Source organism: Lathamus discolor, chromosome Z, assembly GCF_037157495.1.
Source record: "Lathamus discolor isolate bLatDis1 chromosome Z, bLatDis1.hap1, whole genome shotgun sequence".
NCBI classification, from domain to species: domain Eukaryota; kingdom Metazoa; phylum Chordata; class Aves; order Psittaciformes; family Psittacidae; genus Lathamus; species Lathamus discolor.
Genome location: NC_088909.1, coordinates 55,871,607 through 55,888,992, shown reverse-complemented (window position 1 = coordinate 55,888,992; position 17,386 = coordinate 55,871,607). Strand labels below are relative to the sequence as shown.

The window sequence follows — 17,386 nt, the reverse complement described above, 5'->3', positions numbered from 1 at the left end:
CTGCCAACTAGATGTGACGCCGTTTACTTCCACTTTTTGGACTCGGCCATCTGGCGAGTTTACAACCCAGCGAAGAATCCACCTATCCAGGCTGCGAGCAGGCAGTTTCTCCAGGAGAATGCTGTGGGAGAAAGTTTAAAATGCTTTACTTAAGTCCAAATAGACAATGTCTACACCCTTCCCTTATCAGCCAGGTGGGTCACCTTGCCATAGAAGATCAGGCAGGTCAAGCAGGAGCTGCCCTTCATGAACCCATGCTGACTGGGCCTGATCCCTCCATTTTCCTGTATGTGCTTTTTGATCTCACTAGAATCATTTGCTCCATGACCTACCCCAGCAGTGAGGTCAGGTCCCCCAGTCATTCCTAGGGTCATCCTTCCTGCCCTTTTTTTTTCTGTTCCAGGCTTAGTATTTTCTGGGGATGGGGGAGGGGGTGGGAGAGTTCTGCTTTCCCGACTTGCATTGATTCTGACAATTTGCTCTAAAACTGTTAGTACTTTCCAAACTCACCTTTCCTCTTCCACTGATGATCTGGACATAGCTTTTCTGCACTTACATGATGTGCCCTAGATATACTTTTGCCCTCATTCTTTGCGGCTTTGCTTTTGTACAGACACCTTCATGTAGTTCACACTCTCATTTTGAATGTATGTATATTGATTTCAGACTTCTATTTTTTTTTTCTGCAATGCTTGCATTTGCAAAAAATTAAATGCTATTCAATTGTAAATTAGAGGGGTTGGTCCCAAACCTGGTCTTTGTCTTGCTTCTTTCCTTCTTTGTCTTCTAGTTTGGACAGTGGTTATGCGTAATTAATCTGTAGACACATCAACTATTTAAAATATATTTTGGTCACCAAATTTGCAGAACTTGTTTGAAATACAAAATGTAAAGGTGGATGCCTTGAGAAACAGATTGCAGTTCCTGTCTCAAATGACTTGTGAAAGTCCTCAACTTTGATTATCCACAGCTTCTCTGCAGGCATTGGACAAGTGCCTGTTTGGGCTGGCCTTCCCCACTCTGACTGTTGAACAGCCATTGCTAAATCTTTTAGGAAATTTCACCCTTTTTCATTATCTTTTATAGCCTCTTTAGTTTTTTTTTTTTTATATGAAAAAAACTCTAAGTTCATTCAATTTCTCCTCAGCTCTCACAAAAGAAATAATTTTCAGCAATCTCTGTGGTGTATTAAAGGCTAGATTTTAGTGTGCATAAGTTATTCATTGTTTCTGAAAGCTCATTTTTTCTTTCTCAAGATCTTCTCTAGGTTTGGATCTGTCTTGAGGATTGTTATCTTCATTAGGAACAATCAATTCCAAGCTTTGCTCCAGTATGCTGATCCAACACATGCGTATTTTGCCAAAATGGTAAGTGTAGTGTATTCAGCTTGATTGTTCTGCCGGTCCCCTTCCTACCCTCCCAGGAAAATGGGGAACATTAGGGATAGCTAGGCCTGAGACACTTTGTACTTCTCTTTAACTTGTGTGGCCACTTCAATATTAGTAAACAAATAAAATCAATTTGAAAATTGCCATATAAGGTATATAGAAGAACAGATTCTTCTAAGTATTAAGTGGTATTTAGAATTAGGGTTTGTTGTTTTTTTTTTAAATTATAGGAAGGTTAGAGTGAATGGAACTTCAACTTCAGTAACAGAAGTAAGGTTAACTTTTTATTCTCAGCCTCAAAATCAAAGGCACAGAACATTTATCTATTGCTGCTTGGAAGTTAGTCCAGTAAGTAAATTCACTATGTGTTTTAGTGAATAAGTGTATATTGGAAACTAGTAAAGGTAAGTGGTATTATAGCCTGTTTGTTAACAATACCATCTTTTCTTAAGGAACAGTATTAAGAATAATATATACCTTGTTAAAGATTTCACAGACATCATTATAATTCCAGTCTATATTACATTAAATAATTATAACAAACTGGTATCTTTTGATTGTGTTTTACCCCCCACCATCCATCATGATTCTTTTATGACTGATTTAAGCAGAAAACACTACTTTAATGATCTTTCTGAGCCTAGCTACTCTTAAAGAGATGGATTTGATAGAATCAGTTAGGTTGGAAAAGACCCTTGAAGTCATTGAGTCCAACCGTAAACTAAACACTGCCAAGTCCACCACTAAACCACTTCTCCAGGTCTTTTAAATACCTCCAGGGATGATGACTCAACCACTTCCCTGGGCAGTCTGCTCCAGTGCTTGACAACCCTTTCGGTGAAAAAATTTTTCCTTATACCCAATCTAAACCTTCCCTAGTGCAACTTGAGGCTGATTCCTCTTGTCATATCACTTGGGAGCAGAGACCAACCACAACCTTGCTCCATCCTCCTTTCAGATAATTGTAAAGAGTGATAAGATCCCACCCTGAGCCTTCTCCAGGTTAAACAATTTCAGTTTCTTCAGCCACTCCTCATAAGACTTGCGCTCTTGGCCCTTTACCAGCTTATGTAAGGGACAATTCCATGCAATAAAAGCTCCAAATTAGTATTGCTACTAGCATCTGAGATCGTGTATTGAGTGGGAGACAAGTAAGATTAGAAGCACAGCAAGAAAGACAAGTCATGTTTAAAGCTGTTTTGTCCATCGGCATGAGGCAACATAATACAAATTAGTGGACTGCACTAGTACTCTACACAGGATGTTTAGGTAAGGATGGTGGCAGTGTGTAAAAGCAGCACCTTAGAAACAAGATGCCTTTCTGTATGGATAAAACTGTGGAGTGAAAACAAACTTACAGTGGTGGCTGCCACCGTGTGATTTGTCTCTGAAAACAAATTCTAACAAAAATAACAAATTGCTATTTTTCTTCAGAATCTGAACGGCCATAATATATACTCTATGTGCTGCACCCTGCATATTGAGTTCTCTAAGTTATGTAGCCTTGAGGTGAAGTACAACAATGAGAGAAGCAGAGATTTCACTCGCCTTGATCTTCCTTTTGGTGATGGCCTACATCCTCTGGAGCTACCCATGTCTCCTGCCTATGGTAAGAAACCTTCATTTTTAGTGATACACAATAAGGTTGCTATGCTTTTCATGTTGCACTTATGCTCTAGATTCACATCAAGTTCATAGAAAGGTACATTTTGTTTACATTTGTTTGTTGGGTCAAATAATGTTTGTATGGAAACCAGAAAGTACTACTCAAGATATGTGAGTATCTGAAGCTATAACATGAGGAATGCACTTGGGCAAATTCAAAGTGGTGTGAAAAAGCTGCATTTGTAAAATGCTGTGAAATTATATCATTGGTACAGGTAGTACAATAAATGTTGCATATCAGAATGGCCAATGGCTGTCATTCAAAGCTGACACTATTTGCCTAAAGCTGCTTGAAAATGAGTGTTTGAAGAGTGTTAACTCTTATTCGTTGTTATTTTAGGATAACTGCCTCCTGTAACAAAAAAATCACACTAAACTTTGAAATACTACACCTATGTATATTAATAGATATACATAGATACATATATGTATGTTTTGTTGTCACCTTCTAAAAGATAATGTTTTAGAAATATTTGTGAATTTTATAAGTAATTTCCAAGATGTAGAGGATACAATGTCTGCTTGAAGCTACACTGGAAAAGCCTTTATGGCATAAATAGCTCAGGTATCCTCATTTAATCAGCTTCGGTAATAATGGAGATCACCAAATGGATTAATATGATGATCTGGCAGAAGTACTCACAATGCAATTTGAGTGATTTCAGCTATTTTTCTTTCTCTCTAATGACAACCATTAGCACTAAGACACAGCTAAGAACTGCCTCAGCATGCTGAATAGGTTGGGGAAGGGCTGGGGAAGAATTCCCATTTTTCCTTTAGTTTTCTGTGATAGCTAGGGCAGATACTGGGTTTGGCATGGGTTTTTTGGATAGCTGGCTTTGGTAGATTAGATTAGAGTACGAAAGTGAGTTGCACCCACTACTTTCTGGATTGTTTTTGCTGGTTCCCTTAAAGGCATGCTTTGGATCTTAATGTAATGTGCAACCATCTTTTTAATGTTTTTGAGGATTTGCTGTAGATCATCATGGAAACATGCTGTTATAGATCTGATGTTCTCATTAGACTTGCACAATTTGAAATACCAATGAAAGGGGAAAGTAAAATTAGAGTAGATGAAGGACAAACTTGTTCATAGACCAGAGGTAACATTGTATGCACGTTTTTGGGGAATAACACATGAACGCATCTCCATTTTCTTTGCCCTTAGCCTTGTCATTGCTAGTAGTCCTGTTTTCAGTCTGAACATTTACTGTAACAGTTAAGAATGGCAGAGCTGCTGATGTAAAGAAGATTCTGATATCTTCATCAAAATTTGTTAGCAGTGCAGTCACAGTGAAGCAGCTGCATAGATATTTTTTAAAGAAAAGCAGCTGTAGACTAGAAGAAGCATGCTTCTAGCCTTTCAGTCAGTGGTGACAACACACATACTTTGCTGCAGGCAAAACTGATAGTGCTCAGTTGCATGACATGAGGAAAAGATACTGGGAGTCATGTTAGCACTTACACTTCCAGTGTTGCTACTAGTGGGTATTTTTTTGATGGAGAGCTAGAAGATAAACCAGGTAACTACCAGAATAATACATGCTTTTTTTTCTGTAGACTTGAAGTTATCCTACTATGAAAACTAAACTGCTCTTGAAACTTGGTTTTCAATTTTCCTTTTTTAAAAATTTTCTTTTTTTTAATTTTTTTTTTCCTTATGGTGAGAAGATGCTGCACTATAAATAAGCAGGTTTTGTGAATCTTCTGCATTTAAAGAGTTCCCTAACCCAGTGAGCATAAGCAGAGATACATGAATTAGCTTGCTTTGGAAGCTAGTCATGAAACAAATTATTTTACACATAAAAACTGCAACAAAGAATTCCAGATCTTTCTGCATTACCTCTGTTTGACAATTTTTGTATGCCTGATTTTTGGTATCAGTGTGCAACATGCAGGTCTTATTTAGCAGAATAAAAGCGCCTTCTCTGTTTCTTCATTAACGTTTCCATTACCATTCCTGGATTGTGAATAAGTGATAAATATCTATATTGCCAGGACTTGTCAATATAATGCACCAGTGTGTATATTTCAAGAACACAATGACTTCCTTCGGTGTGATAAATGGATTCAGTTGTTTGTATGAAAGACACTTTCTTGCTACAGATAAGAGGAGGTGTAATGTGATGCAGCATTCATGAATACCTGATCTGTGATGTCTGTTTCATTTGCTGGTTTTGTAATCATAACAGATACTTCTTATACTATTGTATCATCCTGGTCAATGACCATCTGTTAGTGAATGTAGCTATTTTAGTCAATGGTGGAGGTTTGAGTAGTAAACCAGACATATTGCCAGGTGTGTAGGATGTATTTCCTAAATACATATACCCCATCAAAAAAAGTCGAGTGTGCCAACACATGAAAGAAAGCACAACTCGAGTTTGTATATAACTATGTCTTAGAATACAAGTTAGCGTGCTGCCCTGGGTAACACATACTAACTCCACATACTAACATGAAAGTCACTGAGCTATCTTTGATGCTGGCATTCTCCATATGTCAATATTCCAAATCTGTTCAACGCTTTTGATTGCCAGGAGAATCATTAAAAGCCCCTGGTTATTTATGAAATAACATAACCTGATAAAGTAGATCTCCTTAAAAAGCAAAATATACTTTTATGTATCTCAGTAACTAGTAAAATTCAGAACTTCAGTCTCATTGTAGTTGTTCGTATTATTTAGCCTGTACTGGTTTTAGAAATATCTAGGGAATAGTTGTATCTCATCATTGCAAAATGTTTTTGAGTATACTTACTTCATGGAAATGTTTAGAATACATTTCCATTGTGTGAATAGAAACTATGGAACATTGCATCACAGGTATCTTAATATATCTTAACGCTGGATTGTACTCTATGCTGTGCTTTACTATTCAAACTTGTCTATAATACATCTTGCTATGGCTTCATTTTAGAAAGGACAGTTGAGGCTAAGTAGAATATTTGTCTTCAAATGTGGCTGAAATTTGTCTTTGTAAAACATTTAATCTTGGATTTTAACGACAGTTTTTAACACAAACATTCTATAAAAGACATGATCACAGACTGAGATCAGAACACTAGAAGCTGATTCTTACTGCTGAAGTCTCTTCCATTTTCTCAACATTTTAAAATCTTAATTTTAAAATTAGATGTGTCTGCTCTCTCTAGGCACCCAAAATTACATCATCCCGTCATATACAGGGGCTCCTGGGTTTGCCCCAGCCATGGCCTTTACTCCAGTTGCAAGTAAGCTTCCGTTTTCTATAAATGCAGTGTATGTATATGTGCCTAGTGCTCTATTTGAATATACTGGCTCACAAAAAATTGTTTTCAAACATTGCAGTTGGAACACAGTGCTCATTTGAGTCACTCTGGTTCTCTTTCTCATGTTATTCAGCAAAACTAATTTCTGAATAAAAAAAACAGATACTGAAGTATTTTATCATTTAATAAATACGATAAATTAAATGCCATGATAAAGATTACCTGCAGTTGAAGAAACTAAGCATATGTTTTAGTAAGAATCATAAGACTTCAGTGACATTCAAAGCTAAAGAAGGAGATCTCCCCTTTTCTGGCTATAAAATGAGAAATAGTCTTCTAGACTCAGTGATCTTTTCCTTTCTGTGCTAAATTATTTTTCTTCTTTCTTGGGCTTGTCCCCTTTGTTTGTGTCTGTTGGTACAGCTGAATACTTCTTCATTTCTGGAGGGAGGAGGTGCTTTCTGCTTTATTGGTCAAATACTAGTAATAACTAAATTCCTTAGAAGCATTTTTTAAATTGAGTATTGATTTTTTTTTTGCCAAATATAACCTGCTTTTGTCTTCTAAAATGTCTTTTCTTCTTTGAGATGTGAAGTCATGCTATTAATACTCTTTCATGTTACTCCTTTCCAGTTGTTCCTGCACCACTTGGTCCTCTTGCTCCGACACCAGCAATGCCTGCCCCAGCAGCGCCTGCCCCAGCAGCGCCTGTGCCAGCACTGCCTGCCCCAGCAGCGCCTGTGCCAGCACTGCCTGCCCCAGCAGCGCCTGTGCCAGCACTGCCTGCTCCAGCACTGCCTGTGCCAGCACTGCCTGCCCCAGCAGCGCCTGTGCCAGCACTGCCTGCCCCAGCAGCGCCTGTGCCAGCACTGCCTGCCCCAGCAGCGCCTGTGCCAGCACTGCCTGCTCCAGCACTGCCTGTGCCAGCACTGCCTGCTCCAGCAGCGCCTGTGCCAGCACTGCCTGCCCCAGCAGCGCCTGTGCCAGCACTGCCTGCTCCAGCACTGCCTGTGCCAGCACTGCCTGCTCCAGCACTGCCTGCTCCAGCACTGCCTGTGCCAGCACTGCCTGCGCCAGCAGCGCCTGTGCCAGCACTGCCTGCTCCAGCACTGCCTGTGCCAGCACTGCCTGCGCCAGCAGCGCCTGCTCCAGCAGCGCCTACACCAGCAGCGCCTGCTCCAGCAGCGCCTACACCAGCAGCGCGTGCACCAGCAGCGCGTGCACCAGCAGCGCGTGCACCAGCAGCGCGTGCACCAGCAGCGCGTGCACCAGCAGCGCGTGCACCAGCAGCGCGTGCACCAGCAGCGCGTGCACCAGCAGCGCGTGCACCAGTGGCTCTTCCTGCAGCTACTTCTGTTCCGGCCAATTCTGTTTTACTAGTCAGCAACCTCAACCCTGAAGTAAGTTTGTTTGGTGAAACTGATGCAAGTATCAACTTGTACCAACTGCCAGAATTCTCCTTGCAAATTGACATTAGCTAAAGAAGTAAGAGAGGAAATATCAATGCTGATAATGCAAAAAAAAAAAAAAAAAAAGGCAGCTCTATTCTTGTTTGGGATAATCTGCAAAATTGACAATGCCTAAAAACATCAGTCAGCAGCGAAAAGCTTTCCAACACAAGTTACTTTAAAAACCTTTGTTAGCAGGGTAGCTGGTAATTATAGAAAAGTCCATGGTCAGATGTGAGAAATCCTTGAGGAGATAAACAACATACAACTAAACTTAATGATGCCTCTGTTAATATGACTCCTGTGTGAGCTACTTTGTCATTAGAGAAGCCAAATACTTTTACTTGTTACAAAGCATGAGGAGTTAGAGAAACAGGAGGGAAGAGAAAAGAAGATAAAAGCATTCCAAAGCAAGATCTTTAATTTTTTGCAGCTTATCCCAGGTTGCAGAGGAAGATCACAGGTGCATTTTGCTATTAACATCACTGTAAATCCATTTTAAAAAGTTAATAAATACACATGTTCACGTCATAATACACACAGATTTTATAATTTTATATATATATATGTGTATATATATATATATATGCTGGCAGTAAAATTGCCAAGGACAGCTTGCATAGTTATTTTTATAGTGAAAATTATATAGTAACTCCTGTTACTCAAATACTACACATCACTTTTAATAAAGCATAGAGCAATGTGCATCTCTTAAAAAAACCATAAAAAATAAAAAAATCAAGCTTTACAGAAGCTGCGACTAAAACCACAATTCTGCTTGACTATGGATAAGCACTTCTACTACAGCAACTGTTTATTTTACACACACATTAGACTTGCTTAACCAAAAAACTGATAAAATTAGGAGTTATTGACAAAATGGAAGTTATTTTTGTGTTACTGAAGTTCAAAAATCTAATGACAGTTTGTTTCTTTAAGTAATTGCTGTATTTCTGGTTTTGTTCTGAGAGCTGAACTTAACAATAAGCATCAAAAGAAACAGCTGCAGATTAGGACTATTAAGACAAGTCAACTTTCCTTTAATTTGTCAATATATCTGATCAGTAAGTTTCTGATGGTTGCTGTGGATACACAATCCACAAGCAATCTGAGTCTTAAAATAGCGTGTTTTTTAACACTAAGGATGTGTGAAGCAAGGTCAAAGCTATTTTTTGGACATTGCTGCTTTACTTAATACTAACCATATATAAGAAGCTGTCACATGGAACCTTGTGCTGGAATACACGATACAACATAAATGCGTTAAATAATACTCAGCTTCTTAAAAGAAATAATGTACAACAGTGCTTATTGTTGGAAATACATATTGTTTTAAGTCTATTTCTTGGCAACTGTGTAACACTTGCTCTTCAGTAGTGGTTGTCTGAGCCTTTCACTTTTTCTGTGTATAGAAAATCTGGTTGACCTTATTTCAACTTATATTTCTCCCATATTGCAGGGTTTCAGTGTGCATTTCAGCATTCCCTCATGACTTTTAAATTAACTGGTTTTGTCTTCCAGAAAGTGGGTTGTTTTTTTTTTTTGTATAAGTCTTGCAGTCTCCTTTGGTTACAAAATTTCTTCGAATAAACTCTGTGCTGCATTAAAATATTTGGGCCCAAACTCTTAGAAGCATTTAAATTTTATATTGATAGTAATTGTTCCTTATTTAGTAATAATGCTGATGATAAAAGGGTATGGAGTTACACTTAAACTGCACTATCTGATGTTTTTAAATAATTTAGATATGTTTGGTACGCATTTCAAATGTTGTGAGTTGAGAATGAGTAAGACTAAAGAGTGTGAGTAGTGCTTCTGATACCCAGGTATTTTTAGTACTCAGCACTGGCAAAACCTTTGCCTCAGCTGAATCAAATTTGCCCTAATTAGGGTGTAAACTTCTCTTTGGTGCTTGGAAAGCTTGGAACACAAAGATGTAATTAAAAATCACTGAAAAAAAGCTATTTCATTCAATATTTATCTTTCTGTTCTCAACCTCTAGTTGAATGCAATTTAAATACTGCTATCTGGTTCATATATAAACATGGTATGTGTATCCATTTGAACATTTTTAAGCAACTGCTTTTAGTTTTAAGGTGTTGTCTGCTGTTTAGAAAATACAAAAGGGTTCTTGAATGCTCTTTTCTGTTTCTAGTTTAGCAAATGTCTTTTGTTTTTCAGAGACTGAACTGCTAGCTTGGAAAGAATGAGCTCAAATAATTAAGCCACTTGAAATATTAATAACTTCTTCAGCATGACAGAATGAGTCTCTACTGATGAAAATGCATGAGCTATAGTGTTAGTGTTTAAATATTTTATATGTGCATAGCAAATATATATTAACAAGAATGCTATACACTGTATTTATTGTAGTTAGGGAATGGCTTTTGAAGAGACAGATTCATGTATTAGTGTACAGTATCTCTTCCATTCTTTTTGTTTACCATGCAGTTATGGAATAGATTTCTTTATTTGTGTGGCTTTAAAAATAATATCCTCATTTTATCATTTAAACAGGCCATCACACCACATGGACTTTTCATCCTATTTGGTAAGATACGTCAAATACACCTTTAGGGCTAACATTCCTCTTTTAGCTGATATATGCTTGCAAATGCAAGATCCATTTCTCTGTCTTTGCTCAGACAATGCACAAGAGAATGTGCTAGTTTTAAAATTGCAGTCGGTTGAGTCAGTAGTTGTAGGCAACAGGTACCAAAATGGCACAAGGTTTACAGCATTAGAAGAATTTCAGTGTGTGGTCCAATTTGTTTACCACCAAGTATTAGGAAAGCAAAGTGAAATGAAAAAAACAAACACCAGATCAGAGGAAATGGAGTAGAGAATTGCCACGTATGTTAGTTGCAGAGGACAATGTTTGTTGGCATAGTAATATTTAATACGCCTCTATTAAGAAGACTTTAACACTGTTGCACTATTTAACAGCTGAATACAAATATGATATATTATAGAATCATAGAACCATAGAATAGTTACGGTTGGAAAGGACCTTATGATCATCCAGTTCCAACCCCCCCTGCCACAGGCAGGGCCACCTCACACTAAACCATGTCACCCAAGGCTCTGTCCAACCTGGCCTTGAACACTGCCAGGGATGGAGCATTCACAGCTTCCCTGGGCAGCCCATTTCAGTGCCTCACCACCCTCACAGTGAAGAACTTCTTCCTTATATCCAATTTAAACTTCCCCTGTTTAAGTTTAGCCCATTACCCCTTGTCCTATACCTGCAGTCCCTAATGAATAGTCCCTCCCCAGCACCCCTATATCCCCCCTTCAGATACTGAAAGGCTGCTATGAGGTCTCCACACAGGAGACTAAAATCCTGTTGGACTTCCCCCATTTCTGAGCCTCAGAAAATAATACACAAAATTTAAAGCTCTCCTTCATACTATTATTCTAACCAACCTGTTTAATGAGGTGATTATTCTTTGTAACCATAACGTCAGTCAAAAACCCCAGATTTGCCCTTGTGCTCTTTGTAGTAACGCTCTGGACAAATTTTCTTTCTGGATTTTCACAGGTATGTATGGTGATGTACATCGTGTGAAGATCATGTTTAAGAAGAAAAGCAATGCATTGGTTCAGATGGCAGATGCAACCCAGGCTCAGTTAGGTATGGACTTTTAAGGCACAGTTATGCTTTAAACTAGATTGAGTGCAATAAAGATCAGGAATTTGCCATCTGTGAGTGACAAAAGCATAAACAAATGAAATCCATCATTGTGATGCTTTACTGCATACAAGCTTGTCTTTTTTAATGTTATAATGTTTGCTTCATGTAAAAAAAAAAAAATATATATTTTCCTGTAGTGGTTAAAAAAGAAATCCTGTGAATCTCAATCTAGTCAATGATAGAATTAAAACATTATACGATGTTCTTGTAGCTTATCTTACTAATGCATCATACAATTTTATTGTAGTTTATCCTATATCTAGCTATTTAAGGATAATCATCTGCTCTTTATTGAAATACTGGTTTGAATTTTGTTGCTTTTTAAACTGGAGGATATCTTACATTCTTATACTTGTTTTAAATATAATGTTATGACATAGCCCACCTGGTAAACATGGAAGTTGAAGTTTAAATTTAGAATAAGAAATCTGACACTAAATAGATGGCAAAGAATCCTTTTTTCTTCCTTTCCCTTCATTCCTGTTCTAATTGTATTTTCACTGGTTAGCTATGGGTCACTTGAATGGAAAGAAGCTTTATGGAAGGGTCATCCATGCTACTCTTTCAAGACATCAAATAATTCAACTTCCTCCTGAGGGACAAAAGGGCAATGGTCTGACAAAGGACTATAGCAATAGCCCGCTACATCGCTTTAGGAAGTCTGGCTCCAAGAACTTCCAAAACATCTTTCCTCCATCTGACACCCTGCATCTCTCCAACATCCCGTGAGTATCTACATGTGTGATCCTCCTGCAAAGATGTTTTCTAGGTTATGTTCTTAAGTTACATAATCTGATATAAACTTTACACTGCCTTGGCCTTTTACAGTTTCCTAAGAATTTGGATCATTCTGCTGTGTAATTAGCAATAAGTGAATCCTTTAACTGTCACTTTTTATTCTTAGCAAAGAATAGAACTGATTGAATGCTCTTCTCTGCATTTCAGTACAGTTTACATTTGCTTGAGAATATGCTTTTGCTTTACAAATATTAAGTCCTGTGTTTATAAATATTTGTGAATATTAAATTCATGGTTTTTGAGGTAATGTAAGGAGTTACATTACATCAGATTTGTGACTGGCATCATTGTTTAATGTAGATGCAGTTTTTAACCATTCTAACACTTTTTAAAGAATTGTTTCTACAGAATTCAGGCATCTTACATAGAGGGGAAGTTGTTATAAAGAAGTATCAAGGAGCATGTTCTTTAAAACTGGACCAACCCTTTTTCCTATCTAGAATGTTGTCAACAATGTGAGGAGTGAAAGCCATCTTTTGTTCAACAAGCTATGCAGGGAGGGAAAAGGGAAAACTATGGAATTTTGTCCCAGTTAAAACAAACAAACAAACAAAACCCCAACACATAACAAAAAAAAACAAAAAACCAAAACCACTAAAAAATGGCTTTCTGAGTAAAATAGTAAGCTTTCAAAATTGAAAATATGTGAAGCACACTTGCAGCAGTTATATTTCTGAAGATACTGGTGAAGATCTGAAGTGATTTTTATTCAATCTTAATTTAATTAAGAGAGGAACATGGTAGGATGAAAAGCTGTAGAGTGTATCTGAAATATATCTGTAGCACACTGTGGTGCTAAATCTTAATGTCAAAGCCAAGATGTTTGAGCTAAAGTCGACATGGCTTTAGTTGGTGGAGATTGTTTTTGCTGTTCAAATTTAATTTAGAAGCCAGAACTGAGATTTTGATACTATTACAGAACTCTGTATTCTTTTACAAGTTGAGGGGGGTTTGTTTCAGTTTTTTGTTCTTTATTTTAAACAGGCCTTTTGTTACTGTTAAGGATATGGAAAACCTGTTTGAAAATACAGGATCTACTGTGAAAGCCTTCAGATTCATCCAGTAAGTACTCTTATAAAAATGCTGAGCAAATTTTCACCCTGGAAGAGGGCTAATTGTTTTTTTTTTTTTTTTTTGAGAAATAAATATATATAAATAAAATAATAAATAAATAAAAGTATAGGCAACATTCTACGTGTTTAAATCTATAGTCAAAAGCTGCACAGCTATGGCAATTTTTGATAATCCAAATCTTAAAATTTTTAATGGTAAACTATGTTAGCATAATTAAATGAAAAATATTCAGCCTTTTGATGAATTCCACATGTGTTCAAAATACAGTAAGTTCAAGTAAAGTAAATACTCTTTTCTTTAAAAAGAATTACTGGCTGTGAATATGTAAAATGTCATATAAAAGAAGACAATGAACCTGCCCTAACATTCATTAAAGTTGCTGGGCAGCATTATTTTAGCATGATCATACCAGTTAAATAATCCCACGTACATGGACATTACAAGCGTTTCTTAGAGGTTTTCAAGCCTTATTTTGACCCTGTTTTTCGAAGCATGGTATAATGGAAGAAAGGCGTGGCTGTAGGCCATTGATCTGCAATATTTCTACATCTCCTCATTTTAGCATGTGCATAACTAGCTCTGATTCCCTGTACAAGTGTGTTCAGTGTGTATGATGTGGCTGAAAAAATACTTGTGCCACTTTTCTATGTTGGCTAGTGCAATGAAAATTTTTTCAGGATTAATAATGGTTTTTATTGTACTTCAGGAAAAATTGCAGAATGGCTCTCATAAAGCTGGGCTCTGTGGAAGAAGCATTTCATGCTCTCATTGCACTTCACAATCGTGACCTTGGAGAAAAGCATCACCTCCGAATTTCCTTCTCGAAACGTACAATCTGACTTTTCTGTGAACTTTCCTTTTAAGGCTGTATCACACATTAAATAAGATCTTCAAATAGAGACTGAAACAGCTGTAACCAGCTCTGTCTCTTAAAAGAAAAAGCTCATTAGTACACGAAGTATTAGGTGATTATCTTTTCTGATTTAGCTGCCAGTATGTGACCAAAGATTTTAATATTCATCCATGGAAAAATACCTCTATGAAAGTGCTTTAGCAACAATATTTATTTCCAAGTTTTCTACCTAAGTTATATTTTGAGAACATCCCTTTAGGTTTTGTTTAAAATCGGCCTTACAAAACACACCAAAGATTTTTACAATATACCAAACAGAAAGTACTTCTAACAAAAATAACAGTAAATCTACACTACACAGATTAAACACTAATTTGAATGTGAAATAATGCTTGGGTTTCTTGAAGAAAAGCAAGCACTGGCTGTGAGTGTCCTCTAAATAGTATTTATGTCACCATGGTATGTGTTCATAGTTTGGCAAAACTTTACAAATAACTTCTTTTAAAAGCAAACTGTGCTGTTCATATGGGTTAAATTACTAGAGAACAGGCAGTGCCTTCTCATTGTAGCATAAGAGATATCTGACAAGTTTCTTCAAATCATGGTATCAGACACCCAGCTTGACTTAGCCCTGGTATTAATTTCTTTTCACTATGAAGTGATGTATGATAGTGCTTTAGAGAAAATGAGAAAATATTCCTGATACCAGTGAATTTTTTTTACGTTTCTTTAAAGAATAAAAAGTTTACAAACTTATAGAGGATATTCAGGTCTTTGATGGTTTGATAACTTTTTAAGAAGTTATTTTTGTCAAGGTCATCTTTGGAGCAGAAAAATTGAACCTCAAGAGTTTTTTGTACTACTATAATGTCTAATACTTAAATTCCTATGTATTTACTTAATTTCTTATTATGTGCCTTACTATATTCTTGTGATACAATAGCTTAGAGTTTTCTCTGAAGTGTCTTGAAAAATATATCATGCGCTTTCTCTTTGTGGTCTTCTTAGAAATGTTTCCCTTGATAACTTTGTGGGAACAGAAGTATCTGAATTCCAGTCTTTTGTGCTTTGATACAGAGATTGGATAGAAGTGGGAAAGACCTTAATGAGTTTAAGTGAGAATGAGTTTAAACTCTTGTGTATTTGTGAGGGGATTCTTCAAATTTGCCTGGTTGCAGTTACTTGATGCCAGTACTTGGCTGAAAAAAATGCACTAAAATATATCCTGTATAGAAAGACTACACAGCAAATTTCATCCCAGTTTCTGCACTTCATCTAACATTTTAAGAGACATCTGAGTTGCTGCATTTTTCTCCCAGTATTAATCTTTAATAAAAAGCTGTCATTCTTTCCCTTGTAAGCAGGAATATTTGATAGTGAGTGCATATTTCTCTTTGGAGAATATGCTGAGACAGAGTTAGCCTTGGTGTTTAAGGTACACGTAAACTTTTGTCTTTTATTTCCAAAAAATCAAATTTCATTATTAAAATATTTCTTTCTTTTGTTAACTACCTTTTTCAAATTTTCTCTGTATTATTTCTCAAAATCCTGCTGATTTTGAGGAAAAACTAGCTTGCCTTCTTTTAATATATGCCTTCTTTTAATGTAGGTAAATCAATTGCAGCAGCCAATCACAGTAAAGATGGTGCCAGACTGCAACAAATTGTGCTTTGACAGTAGATAAAATGCTGACTAAATACATATGCAGTGATAATAAGTGCCGTACAACACAAAGAAGTATTCAGAATATACTATTTACTGAAAAGTCAAATTGGCTTAGGAATAACACAGAATGTTACTATTGGAATTTAAGGTAGTCATTCTATTTTCGTCTTCCAGAAATAGCCAATTCAGTTTTGTGAAGTTTGAACGCAATTTAAAAAAAAAAAAAAAAAAAGAAATTCTGGGGTGCCAGAGCATGATACAAGATTACACATTTACGATTTTAGCCAAGTGCAGTTGTAAGAAGGCTTGCTCGTTTGCACAGACTCTTTTTCATCAGGATACTTAATTCTAATTCATGTCTATGTTTTACCTTGTTAGCAGTCATACTGATATCAGTTAGAGAATCTTGCTGTACTGGGAACGTTCCTTGCTTATTTCACATAAATTGCTTTGATAATACTGCACCATTATCCATAAAATATGGTTTGTCACTTTTCTCAAGAATTACAGCTACAGCAGAGAGGAATTGTATTAGATATGAATGTAACTCTAAAGCAGGAGAAATGGACCCTTAAGTTTGAGATCTAATACTGACATATGCAGTGTCAGGAGTGGTACAGGTATACTGATAATATGTGTATACAAACATGTGAATCATGCATTTTAATTGACTGACAGCAAAAGATGGAAAAGCTTAATCAAGCATAAAGGGATGAGGGCCTCTGACTTTCTCTCAAAAAGAGAATATTAATTTCTCTTTTAACTTGGTGTTAGAACATAGCTAATATCAGCTCTGGACTCTTTGCTGTTTGAAATGTAGACACCTGTAGTTTAGAAGACATTTATGGTTTTTTAGTGTTAAATAACTCTGAGTGTGTTTAAAATTAAAAAACAATAAAGGTTTTCTGTTTTTGTTACATATTTATCGTGTGTCTTGTTTTCATTCTCCTTTGTTGTACTTCTGTAGTTGAGCTATTTCTGTCAATTTTAGATTTGTGTGTATTTTACAGATGCTGCTTCTTAGGGAGATTTGCTTTTACAGGAAGTGCAGACAAGCTTCAAAACTAACAGTGCATCTCAGTGTTTGGTTTGCAGAACGAAGGCACTAGTTAAGGTTAGTTTATCTCAATCAGTAGTCTGCCTTAAATAATTTAAAGCAAACCCATAACCCCTTGTTTATCATAATGAATTGCTAGTGAAGGATCAAGATGAAAGGAGTAATTCTCAGACTTTGTGTTTCGCTCTTTAGTACCTGGCTGTTAAAGCACAGTTGCATCTCATTTCTTGGTTCTCTGAAGCATATATGAGCAGTGATAAATGTGGGGGAAAAGAAAAAAAAGGCAAGATATGGGAAAGAATGGGATTATTCTACAGATTCTTAACGATGTAGGTTGGAAAGGATCCTCTGGAGGCCTTAATACTGACTCAAAGTTGGATTAGCGCCAACTTTGAGCAGTTGCTCAAGGAATTGTCCAGTTAAGTTTTCAGTATTTCCAAGAATTGAGATTTTACAAATTCCTTATTCTCCTCACTGTTCCAGTGCTGGACTGC

The 17,386-nt window shown here is 36.7% G+C and overlaps 1 protein-coding gene across 1 annotated transcript in view; it reads left to right on the top strand.

Moving 5' to 3' along the window:
- PTBP3 (polypyrimidine tract binding protein 3) overlaps positions 1-16,760 on the top strand; it is a 47,737-nt gene extending 30,977 nt beyond the window's left edge. The window contains exons 8-17 of the mRNA XM_065662583.1: positions 1,257-1,367; positions 2,823-2,997; positions 6,208-6,285; positions 6,922-6,982; positions 7,628-7,703; positions 10,269-10,302; positions 11,293-11,385; positions 11,954-12,170; positions 13,228-13,305; positions 14,024-16,760. Of these exons, the coding sequence (XP_065518655.1) occupies positions 1,257-1,367; positions 2,823-2,997; positions 6,208-6,285; positions 6,922-6,982; positions 7,628-7,703; positions 10,269-10,302; positions 11,293-11,385; positions 11,954-12,170; positions 13,228-13,305; positions 14,024-14,156 (1,056 nt within the window). The 3' untranslated portion in view covers positions 14,157-16,760. The remainder of the gene's footprint in view (positions 1-1,256; positions 1,368-2,822; positions 2,998-6,207; positions 6,286-6,921; positions 6,983-7,627; positions 7,704-10,268; positions 10,303-11,292; positions 11,386-11,953; positions 12,171-13,227; positions 13,306-14,023) is intronic.
- The last annotated feature ends 626 nt before the right edge of the window (positions 16,761-17,386 follow it).